Raw genomic sequence first — 12,484 nt, forward strand, 5'->3', positions numbered from 1 at the left:
AGGTTGGTAGGTAGGGTCTTGGAGTAGATTTGATAGTTTTGCTTGGTAGTCCGATGTGTTCATCACAACAGTGGCATTACCTTTGTCTGCTGGGAGAATGATTATGTTGTTGTCTTTCCTCAGGTTGGTGAGTGCTTTCTGTTCTTCTTTGTGTAAATTGCTTCTGGGTGGTTTGCTGAAGCAGAGGATGTTGGTGACTTCAAGTCTGATTTTATTGGCTTCATCTGGGTTGATTTTGGTTAGGCTAGCTTCGACTCCGCATATGATGTTTTCCGTGGGGATGCGTCTCGGGGCGACTGCAAAGTTGAAACCTTTGGAGAGTACTTTGGTTTCAGTTGAGGTGAGGATCCTGTCTGATATGTTATGTACTGTTTGTTTCATGGGTTGTTGTGGAGGGTGGCTGGGCTTCTGGCGTTTCTCTAGTTTGTGGAGTTTGTTGGTGTGTATGTCTGTCTTATGTGAGTCCTCATAATGAAGGACTTGGCACAGGGCACAAAACCACAGCTCGCCCCTATACACGAAGCCAAGCCAGAGCACAACTAAGTGCAGTACAGCCATCTTCTCAGAAAAACTCTTCACAAGCTCAAGAGGTCAAGACACGAAAGCTTTAGCAACTAATCCACACCTAATGACCCTCCTAAGTGGTACTCAGAATATCACTCAAGTAATCACTCAAGATATCCCTCAAGTAATTAATGAACAAAAGAAGAAAAGGCACATTAACCTGGGAACTTCCTCTCTGCCCAGAACGTTGGAGGCTATACACCACACCCCCTCAACAGTATTTATAGGAACTCAAACACTGAGATCCTGCTCTGTTCTAGTAACAAGAAGCCGAAAGCACCAGCCTGAAGATGACGAGTGAGACCTCGTCGAAACGTCGCCTAGACACCCCAACTCTTACACGGGAAGACACCCGAAGACACCAAAACCTGCATTCCTGTACCCGTGAAAATCTACGAAAGCAAATATATATATATATATATATATATATATATATATATATATATATATATATATACTTTATATATACTTTATATATACTTTATATATAGTCAATATAGGCACAGAGTTAATTTTTTAAACATTTTCTAATGGTGGTGTGCCTCGAGATTTTTTCATGAAACAAGTGTGCCTTTGCCCAAAAAAGGTTGGGAAACACTGTACTAGAGCCATACTAAATAGTAATGTGTACATAGCCTCAATTTCCTGGACAGAGAGAGACTTTCTGAGGTCTCTCTAAGAGCTGTATGGAATTGGGAATATAGAACTTCCTGTTACATTGGTCTCAAGTTTTCCAGGCCAAATTGCCCACCCCAGTGCTATCTCTACCTCATGCTAGGCCTCATCCTACTTTCTCAAATACATCATTTTCTTGTTTCTCTGAAGAAACAGTCTCCCAAAAAGTATTTGTTCTATATCTGTTGTCCACATTTGTTGTTCACATTTGCCTGGCAGTAACTCCTGAATTATTGTTCTCAACATCCATGGCCGTGTGTTATCTCTTTCTCTAGCTCTCTGCTTTCCCCCACTTGCTCAAATCTCCTGACATGTGTGCTACTGTGAGTGACACTTTCTCGGAAAGAATAGAATATTACACTGGACAAAAATGCTTTTCTTCCTGAGGTTAAAGCCCTAAACCCTACACAGACCCTCAAATATACATGAGCCGGGTATTGAAAGAGAGAACAACCAAAAAAGCAATACATTCCATGGCGCAAAATGAGACATTATAGGAGAGATCAGAACAATACATCGTTGCAGGTTAGAAATCTTTAATGGCAAATCAGACCTTCTTTTGCAACATTTGCTATTAGAGTATAAGGCAAAGAAGTCTCTTGGAAATCTGTCAAGTTCTCAGCACGTTCCCAAATTTTGGAGCGACAGAGCCCCTTTGCTCTTCCTGGAAAGAAAAAGGTAACATATATTGAAATTATTACTGTGGGTTACTGGAATCGTAAAACAAAGTTATATAAGGTTTTGGGGTTTTTTTTTAAGAACAGCTCTTAGTTTGAGAAATGCAATGACTTGCATTCCATCTTATCCCCTAGAACTGCTTCCCACTATGCAAAAAATGAACATTTTGGTTCCTAATGTAAGCCACATTCACCACAGAAAATCAATCAGAATTCTGACTAGTAAAATCATCCCATTTAAATAAACACAACAGACATTGCAACTGGAACTGTCAATATGAGCAGCGTTGTTTCAGAATACCTTACTTCAGCAACATCTGCACTATGCAGAAGTGTATTTTGTTAAAGTTCCTGAGAAAACCCCTATTCCCTTCAGAGAGCTACAATTCCCAGTGAATTCCTTATTCCATGGAACTCTGGGAATTGTAGTTCTGTAAGGGGAATAGAGTTTCCTAACAACTCTCAGCTGCAAACAGCAGACTACACTTCCCAGGATTCCTTAGGAGAAACCATAGTTTAAAGTGGTATGGGTCGGACTTCCGGGTTGGCGCCATCGCCGAATGGCGGACTCCCTCCGAGCTCCGGAGGGAGCCTGCTCGGCAGGGGTTGGGTCCTGCTGCGCCGGCGACGCGGGGACCCTCAAAAACCATGGGCGTGGATGCCCATGGACCTGGTGACTCGGCGGGCACCGTTAGCGTCCCCCGACCCGCGAAGGAGCCTTTTTAAAGGCTGCGGAGTGGGTGGTGGGGGGTGGCGTGGTGCTATGAGTCCTCTGCTTTCCCTGCCGAGCGAAGCCGCATGCCATTCGACGGAGAGCGCTGACTTCTTCTATTGAAAATTTGGACTATAAACAACAACCCGTGAGTAATTTGGAAATCGGATTTAAAGGGGGGGGGAAATTTCAGATTCGGCACGAGCGGGGGAGATGCAAAAAGGAAGTCCGTCTCCCCCCTATTGTAGACAACTTAAAACAAGGATTTGGCAACTAAGGTTGAGAAAAGAGCTTGCTTCTGTTTATTGATAAAAATTATTAATTCCACGATGGGAAATTATAAGAACTGTGCTGGAGGAGAAGAGTGGATGGTGAGAGTTAAAGTGCAACCCCCCCGGGAACCAGGGCGATCCGCGAGAGAGCCTGGCGAAGAGAGATAGAGACTTTGACAGCTGTCAAAGTTGCTGTCAAAGTTGGAGAATATAAAGAGGACTTTGCTATGAGGACTTTGCTGGTCAGTTTTGTTACAATTTGGATATAAACTGTCGAAAATAAGGAATAACAATTTGACTTTTGGATTTGAGGAAACAAAGTTATTATAATCCCCCTAGAGGGGTTTTGGGACATTACAAGAATGGTCGTAAGTGGAAAAATACTCTTGGAATCGCACAGGACTTGTTATCTCCTGGGAAAGCTCCAAAAACGAAACATTATTTTGTCTACAGAGGTTTCTATACTAAAGGAGACAATAGAATTATCTATTGAAGAATGGAAGGGACTTGAACAAATAATAACCCCTGTAGAGGAACCAAGTTTTTGAATTAGAATGTTTTTGCAGCGGAACAGGAAAAGAAACCTGAGAAAAGTGAGAAAAGAGAACAAAGGACTGATGACGACTTGGAAAGAACAAGGGAGGAGCCATATTATTGTGAAAGACCAAGGAAAACCAAAGGCCTGTCAGGGGCCTCTTTAAGATTGGGCGTCTGAAGCTAAATATTACTAAAAAAAACCGGCAAAGTGGAACTGAGAAAGAAAAAAAAATCGGTCATGGACGTGAGATCTCCAGGCTGATAGCAGATAAACTGATGGACATGGGGAATCGAAACCGGGGAAGGGTGGGGGGAGATTTGGAATCCAAAGGGTGTAAAACTATTTTTTGAATCGTTTTATCTTTTTGATCTTGTTTGGATGTGTTTATCAAAAAAAGGGAATTCGTGGAAGGAAACTGGGGTGGGGGAAAAACTTTTTTTTTTAATGATGAGGGATGGTGGAATTCAAAGGGAAAGTGGTTATATAATGAACCAAATTGAATACTGGGTTAAACATAATAAGTTTTAAATTGGGGGTAAGAACTTGTGGAACCAAATTAATGAAAGGGGAATACAACAGGGAGAGGGATGGGGGAGTCCTGGAAAGATGTTAATGAAAGTAAGGCTTTAATTGTAAAGGTTTTCTTTTTTTCTTTTCTTTTTTCTTTTTTGAGTTTTGGAAATTTCAATAAATATGATTTTTTTAAAAAAATAAAGTGGCATGGGTGATGTCATAGTTGCTTGACAGGAAAAAACTTCAAAGTATAGTCTGGATGGAAGCATGATTATGAGACCATATTTGTAAACCTTTCAACTGACAAAAGTGAATCAAGTAATCTGGATATGTGACTATATCCCAGCTCTGGAGAATTCTTGGCATTGTTGTTACCATTGTTGTTACCTTGCACATCTGAGTTGGCTACCCCAGCCCCTCTGGGAAGCTTCCAACAAAATGCAAAAACACAGTAAGGATATATGTAGGATGGCTTACTTCCCATCCTACCAAAACTTTCCCAGTGTCATCATAAGTAGATACGGAACAGCTTAGAGGTTTTGAATACAGTCATACCTTTGGTTACAGCCACTTCAGGTTGCCTTTTTTGGGGTTACAGACCGCTGAAGCTCAGAAGTACCAGAACGGGTTACTTCCGGGTTTTGGCGGTCGCGCATGCACAGAAGCTCCAAATCACAACTCACGCGTGCGCAGACGCGGGTTGCGAATGCTGCGGGCTGCGAACGTGCATCCCACATGGATCACATTCACAACCTGAGCGGGACTGTATATCTTTCTCTTCTATCATGTTATCATCACTTTAGTTATTTTTCTATAAAAAATAATTATTTCTGTACGTACAGGGCATGAATGCAGAAATCACACTGGTTGCTATAGTTCTTTCCATCGGAACCGCAGTGAGGCATATAATTCAATGGGCACATGAGATCATTTGGGCTAAATTTCTTACAATAGTCCTGCAAAAAGAAAGGGATTCTTAATCTGTCACCTGTTAAATATAACTAAGTTCCACTTTACATAAGAAGTAGTGATGTACCCATCAAACTTTTACATTTGCTCACCAGTTCAACATAACTTCATTTTTAAAGTGCAATTTGTATTCAATTTTGTAAAGTCATACATATTTGCAACAAAGAAACAAAAACCAAAAAAATGAGGAAATAGGAAACACAACAGTCATAATTTTATATGCATTATATTAACTCAAATAAATATTTTGGTTCAAATGAAGCATGCTCTTTGTTATTTCAGTATTCAATAAACTTTGCCCAATTCTGTCTAAACATACTAAGTTTATGCCTTCTTTCACTCTTGATACCTTATAAAAAATTCCACAACTGCAAAAATGAAGGGTTTTTTTGCTTCCAATTCTGTTAAGAGAGGGATTGTTACCTGCCACTCCCAATATCTAGAATAACACAATAATGCTGCTTACCTGAATCTGAATACATTGACCTCCATACTTCACAGCCACATTCTTGTTGGATTCCCTGGGTAAGAAAGAGAGAAAAGTTGACAAATTCTTTCCTGTAGTTCACATTATTAAAACAAACTATGTTTAGCTCTTCAGAACTGCTACAGACAAAGCTTGACTGAGCTGGCTCTACAATTTGTATCCTTGAGCGCCTTCATCTGTTACAGATCCTTCGTCCTCCTGCTACACAAAGTTATTGGGACTCCTATGATTCTGCTAAGGAGCCAGTTTCACTTTATCCACAGCATGTAGGCCTGGTTTCACATCCCTGATTAGTGTTGGTGGTTATTGGATTGCATTGCGCCAATCATCATTTATCATTCTCTAGATAACCAATCATTGGACAGTGAGGTTGGTCTCATGTAAGCCACTATGGAAGCTTGGAAAGAAGGTAGGGTGGCAAAGGACCAAATACAATAAATATAATGAGATATCATTATAAAGAATGATAGTCATTGTCCGTTGCCTGGGGGGAAGTGTTCAGTATCCACATTACTTACAGGTTTTGACGACAAAGATCACATTTACTGACATAAGTGTTGTCATCTGTTCCGCAGACTGGTTTAGCCATTTTGTGGCAGGGCATGAGTCCTTTCGCTTGCATGAATTCACTGCAATCCATCTATAAAATAAACATGTAGCATTTTTTTGTACCCAGCAATCTTCCATATAATTACCTCTGACATTCATTTTTCCAGTTTTGTTTTGTTTTTTTAAATTCTAAACATGGAAAAAGAAGCTATTTAGCTGTATTTTCTTCTCTGTATAAAGGCGGCTTGTGGTTGTCCCTAGAATCATAGGGGCAGGGAGTTTTGGGGGTAGGGGAAATCCAGGGCTAGAGCATCCTCAACCTGTTTGGCTTCTTCTTGAAGGCCTCCAGCCTTCCAGCCTTCTCAGTAATTCATTCATTGTTGTGCTGCCATTACCATCAAGTAGTTTCTTCCAATTTCCCACTAAAACCTATCTTCCTGTAACTTGAGCACATTCAGTCTAGTGCTGCCCTAGTTCTCTGGGGCAGCAAATTGTAAATGAGGCTTGATCCCATTATTCCCAGAAGCTAATAACCATTTATTCTCAGGCCCATTTCAAGGTGCTGGTTTTAACCTATGAAGACTTATATAGCTCAGGGCCCTAATATGGTACACGTTATGGAACACCTTTCCCCATATTAGCCTGCCCATGCCCTGAGGTCAGCATCAAGACTCTTCTCTATGTGCCCCTCTGGCAGTTATCAGGAAGAGGGTGGCAACAGGGATAAAACTAGGCTTTATTTCTCCCAGGTCAAAGACCCAGTTTGGCAAAAAAAAAAAAAAAAAAACCAACAAAAAAAAACAACCCAACCCCCCCCCCCAAAAAAAAACCCATGCACATTTTGCACACCCACAGGCTGGGAGCCTCAGTGCTGCTCCTCTGGGGGCTTTACCCAGGGCAAAAAAAAATAAAAAAAAAATGGCTCCCCACACAAACACCGTAGCTCTGGCTCTGGGTGGCAACAAGGGAGGCTCATGTTGCACGCGTACATTTCCTTTCCTCAGCGTGTTTGGAGTGTTGTTTTTCTTTGGAGACGGGTGTGTGCGTGTGTGTCTGTTTCTGTCTTTGGTGGTTAAGGACTGGAGGGGTTGTCTTTATAGTCTGATTACCTTGTACAGTGGCACCTCAGTTTTTGAATGTCTCCAGTCACAAACGTTTTGGTTTTTGAATGCTGAAAACCTGGAAGTAAATGCTTCCGTTTCTGAACGTGCCTCAGAATTCGAACAGCTTGCACTGAGGTACCATGTATTTTTCTCAATTTTCTCTATTAAATTTGGAGACCACCCTCGGTTTTTGAACATTTTGAAACTCGAACTGTCTTCAGGAATGGATAACATTCGAAAAAGAGGTACCACTGTACCAGGAGTTACTTTTAATTATTTCGTTTTGATATGTATTATATTTTGCCGTTATCTATATATTATTTTGAGATGAAAAGTGATTCATAAGCTTAAGACATTTCAATTCCCTCCAAATCACACGACAATTTTGCCTGTTTGGTTCTGCAGCTTCAATTTCTCACCACAAAACTCTTTATACCTACCTTTGGACATTCTCCAACATGCTTCTTACCAACAAGTTTGGTTTTTTCCCTGAATAAGAGAAGAATTTAGGGAACTTTAGCAATCAATTTCCTGTATTCTGGGCTAATAATACTAATAATAAACATTGGTTGGCACTAATAGACCTTGCAAGTCACAGGCAAATGCCCCATTGAGCTAGTTCTGCTATGTACCCTGCTGACAGTCAAAGTGATGAAGTAAAATATATGTGGCATATGGATGGATAAATCCAGTGCTTTCTTCTTCAGTTCCTCATCTTTCCAGTCTTATGCTTAATTCACCCCATTTCCACATCTGTTTGAGTTTTTAAAAAACTAACTAAATAAAAAATCTTATGGAATTCCTTTTTGCATGCATTTTATCCTAATACATTTTTGTATGCCATGTTGCCCAATGTGCATTTGTATATGTTATTTTTAGCAATATTCATATTTTATGTACATTATTTTAATATACAGATTTTTGTACATATGTTTTGAACAATATCTGTGTTTTGGATCACATATTTTTGGGGGTGTACAAATTAGCTGGAAGTACATTAAAATATGAACTGAATGGCAGAGAGTAGAGAGTAAGTTTAATGTCATGTTGTAAGCACACTGGATTTACACAGAGATCACTGAGGACTGAAGCCTAGCTGGTTACCTTGGCCCAGAAATAATCTCTCAGTCTCTGGCTAACCACAGGGGAATAGTGGTAAAATGGGAATGGTCCCATGTAAGACATGTCCCCATCTTGGAAGTGGGGTGGGATGGGAAAGGGACAGATAAAACAAATTGGATGAGACATCATTATAACTAATGGTAGCCGCGGTCTGTTGCCCAGCAAAGAATCTTCTGCATCTGCGCTACTTACTGGTTATGGCGACACAGTTCACATTCATTGGGATAAGTGTTGCCATCTGTACCACAGACTGGAAAATAAATCCTTGTGCAGCTTATTAGTCCGTTACCAGTTGCCTGGAGGTGTTGGCTGCAATCCAACTATAAAAAGAAAACAACAACAAACATTATATGTCTACACAACGGTTTTCCTTTATATAACTTTTCAAGGCTTTCATCCTTTAAAGTTTATAACCAATACACAGGAGAAAAGAGGGTACCTTATGAATCTACCTTTCCTTTTTACATTCCCCGTTATTCACAAGGAGGAAGCATGCAGAAGACTGAACCAAGGAAAAATTGTTGAATAAATTTCTCAAGTGTGGACTTGCCTAGGGCATCATCGTACAAAAGGCACCATATAAAAACTGAAACTTGGAATATATAGAATAGCCAGACAATTCTGTGATGGAATCTAGACACATGTTTAAAAAAACGCAGTGAAAATGCTTTTTAAAAAAATGTTTTGAAAAATATATTGAATTTGCCATAACTCACCATCACCATCTAGTATCACATTTGCATAATGCACTTTACAACACACTTAAAACGTTTTGTTGGCAGCTGTATAGCCGAGTTCTGTGTGTAAATAAAATGTCTTCCCTGTTCCAAAAGCAGTGTGAATGGGGGAGAGCAATGGATTGGTCTTGCTAGTGAAGAAGAAGAAGAAGAAGAAGAAGAAGAAGAAGAAGAAGAAGAAGAAGAAGAAGAAGAAGAAGAAGGAGAAAAAGAAGAAGAAGAGTTTGGATTTGATATCCCGCCTTTCACTCCCCTTCAGGAATCTCAAAGTGGTTAACATTCTCCTTTTCCTTCCTCCCCCACAACAAACACTCTGTGAGGTGAGTGGGCTGAGAGACTTCAAAGAAGTGTGACTGGCCCAAGGTCACCCAGCAGCTGCATGTGGAGGAGCGGAGACGCAAACCCGGTTCCCCAGATTACGACACAACCGCTCTTAACCAGTACACCACACTGGCTTCCTCCTGCCCTTCCCTAACCCCAGCAATCACAAAAATGAAGCATTATTCAAAGAGAAGGTCTCACATCCCACTGAAATGAGTGGTCATATCGCTGCTAATAACTGTGCTCTTCCACAGCTCTCCTTCACTATAATTGCACTGGAGAACTGCTGAGTGTGTGTTTATGTGTCTGCTTTGTTGTTGACAAGGAGCAGTGAGAACACCAGCATTTCCCACTTACACTTGAGGAACACAATTCAAATTCTTCTCCATCTGCCAACTTGCAATTAGTTTTATCTGTATTACACAACCAACTGCAGAAGCTGTAAGGATAATACGGCATTACTCACCGTGTTTGCCTGAATGTCTTCGTCCCCGAAGACTCCTGAAAGGAGACCAAAAACACATGGATGCCATATCTGAGCTCTCAAAAATTCAGAAGCAAATCTCTAAAGAGATTAAGAGCTGCACAATGGCTTCAAAAGATTATAAACAGATGGGAGAATGATCAGCAGTTGGTATACTGAGCTCCAGCCATTTCATATGATTATAAATGTGTGCCTCTAATCAGGTCTATAATATTTTTCCTGTTCTGGGGATGGGTAGATTTGTCCATGTTGCTTCTATTAAGAAGTGTGAATTAAGTAGGCACACTTCAAAATGCAAACCAAATCAAACCTCTCTTCCATCCTTACTTATGGCCATACCTAGGGGATCACAGGACAGGGTCCCAGTACTTTTTATGGATTTGTAAGTAAGGGAATTTCAGTGGGACAGCTTAGCTTTCTTCTACCCTTTCATGGCAGGCTGCACCTGCCAAAATTCCCTCTTAAGCTAAATATTTTCTTCCATATCAGGCCAGTCATCTGAGCAATATAGAAGACTTTTTCAGAATGTCAGCCGTAATACTCTCTCTCTGTCTCTCTCTGTCTTTCTCTCACTCTTTCTGCATGACTCACCTGTGAAGCACCAAAGTGCCAGAGCAACAACCACAAACACACCCATTCTTCACTGAGCACTGAATGCACCAATGTTCAGATGAGAAGATTGTCTTGTAGAGCAACTTTACCAGCAGGATATCAGATGGACACGTGCAAGCACCTCTATATATATGCACAGGAGTTTACTTTAGATTTCTTCATTGTGAAAGACTTGGCACTCTAAGGACAGTTTCATAACATAAGGAGTTGACAGTCTGGGGGGATTCTTTCCACACCCAAAGGATCAGGACAAGATGAAGGCAGAAGGTAGAATGGTCTTCTCACCTAATTTACTGTTCATATTTGCTTTTCCTGCCACCAAGATAAGATGTACAGTTCCTTTATTTACTTTATCTTTTAAGAGAAAAGCAACTGGAGAGGGGCATTTGTTCTGAAGCCATTCATAAGTCTTTTCCCAATGAAATGAAATCTTCTGGGAGCAGGGAGAATTCACGGTTAGAAAAATGGTTTCTGAAGTAAACTTTTCTCTTTATCAGTGTAATGAGCACAACAGTGATAAGAACATATTGTCTAATCCTATTACAATCTTGGTTGCCAGGGCTGCTGATGTCTCCTCTCCTGCCCAAAGTTCAGCAAAGTATTACAGCTGACTAGAGGTTTTTATAAGGAGAAAGAAGAAAATTGTAATCGATGGTTAAAAGAACCAGGCTTTTGGTAAGAACTCATTGCTCAGTTGTTGAAGGAATCCAGCTATGAATGTGTATCCAAGGGTTGTATTCACACAAGGATTTCCATGTGATCTATGGAACTTTCTCTCACCTTCCTCTTCCTCTGTGCCCCTCCAAAATCATCACTGGAAGGTGGGTTGAAACACAGAAAAAAGATTTTTGGATTTGGAGGGAATGGGAAAGGAGAGGAAATCCCGCAAACAGAAGTACTTGAGCTAATGGGACCACTATGTTGGATACAACTCAGTCTCAATGATGGGCCATAGCTCCCTCATAGCAGAGGACTTGTTTTGAATGCCAGAGGTCCCCAGTTCAATTCATGACATCTTCAAGTAGGAAAAGACTCTAGATTTAAACACACAAGAGGCATTGCCACACAAAGAGCACAGTACTGAACTAGATGGACCAGCAGTCTGACTGGATAAGGGAGCTTCCTAGCAAATGCAAGTAAGTGCTGCTTTTGTGAGGGAAAGACATTTTTCAAGCACTCAAAATGCATAGTAACACAGGAAGCTGCCTTAAGCTCAGGGCCGGCCCACCGATGAGGCGAGCTGAGGTAGCTGCCTTGGGTGCAGGAAGCCTAAACAGTGGTGCTGCTAGTGGTGAAATGATGGCAATATGTCACAGATATCTCATGAGATCTCATGGAGCGCTTTGTGAGATGTCCACAGCAGTTTTGGGACCATAGTACGGGAGGCTTTGGTGAGGATGGCACTGTGGCACCTTCCCACTTTGCCTCAGGTAGCAAAACCAGTCCACAGAGGGTCCATAGCCTGGTCAACTTTCTCCTCCTTAGGCTCAGTGTCGCCCTTTTAGAACTCAGCAGGAAGGATCAGTGGACCAGACTTAGTTGGCTTTGGCTGTCATTGGCTCTTCCTCTGCCTACTGCTGGTCTTCCTGTCTTCTGCCAAACACATTTGCCCCTTCTCCTCTGCAAAGCTACACCACTGCAGCAAAACTAACCCTTGCTCTTTCACATGTGGCTATCCTGAAAAAGCAAAGAGGCATGTGGTTTCACTCATTGTTCTCTGGGTCTACCTACCATTTCATCAATAGGACTTCAGTGAGTAGAAGCACCTGCCAGAGGCCTGATATAAAAAATACACTGAACCCACCATAGTGACCAAAGCTAGTTTTCTCATGTGAAGGAGCAGGAGAAAGGATAAGGAAATGTTGGAACTACGGAAGTGAGTGGCAGCTGGAAAGAAGGTGTCTGACAATAGTGGTTTGTTTGAGAATGTGTGAGAGAAAGGATTTGATATTTATGCTGATTGATTCTGGAAACTGTTATGTTTTCTTTCAACAAAAAAAGTACAGTTGCTCTAAGGATGCAGAAGCAGCCCAACCTGAAATACAAGGGAATTACACAGCATATACAGTGATGGAAAAATGGAGAGGAAACATATCTGAACTAACGGGTCAGAGTGCCAATTCTCCAGTGCCAAACAAAATAATATGAT

The 12,484-nt window shown here is 41.1% G+C and overlaps 1 protein-coding gene across 1 annotated transcript; it reads right to left on the bottom strand.

Annotated features, from left to right (window-relative positions):
• Positions 1-1,758: 1,758 nt before the first annotated feature.
• LOC308582119 (ovomucoid-like) lies at positions 1,759-10,442 on the bottom strand. The gene is made up of 8 exons (XM_081184995.1): positions 10,315-10,442; positions 9,706-9,740; positions 8,374-8,501; positions 7,500-7,548; positions 5,926-6,047; positions 5,387-5,441; positions 4,792-4,907; positions 1,759-1,903 (listed from the first exon to the last, which is right to left on the bottom strand). The coding sequence occupies exons 1-8, from the start codon at positions 10,358-10,360 to the stop codon at positions 1,858-1,860; spliced, it is 597 nt and encodes a 198-aa protein (XP_081041121.1). The 5' UTR covers positions 10,361-10,442; the 3' UTR covers positions 1,759-1,857.
• Between the last annotated feature and the right edge of the window lie 2,042 nt (positions 10,443-12,484).

This window comes from Podarcis bocagei (assembly GCF_964188305.1).
Source record: "Podarcis bocagei genome assembly, chromosome: 2".
NCBI classification, from domain to species: Eukaryota; Metazoa; Chordata; class Lepidosauria; order Squamata; family Lacertidae; genus Podarcis; species Podarcis bocagei.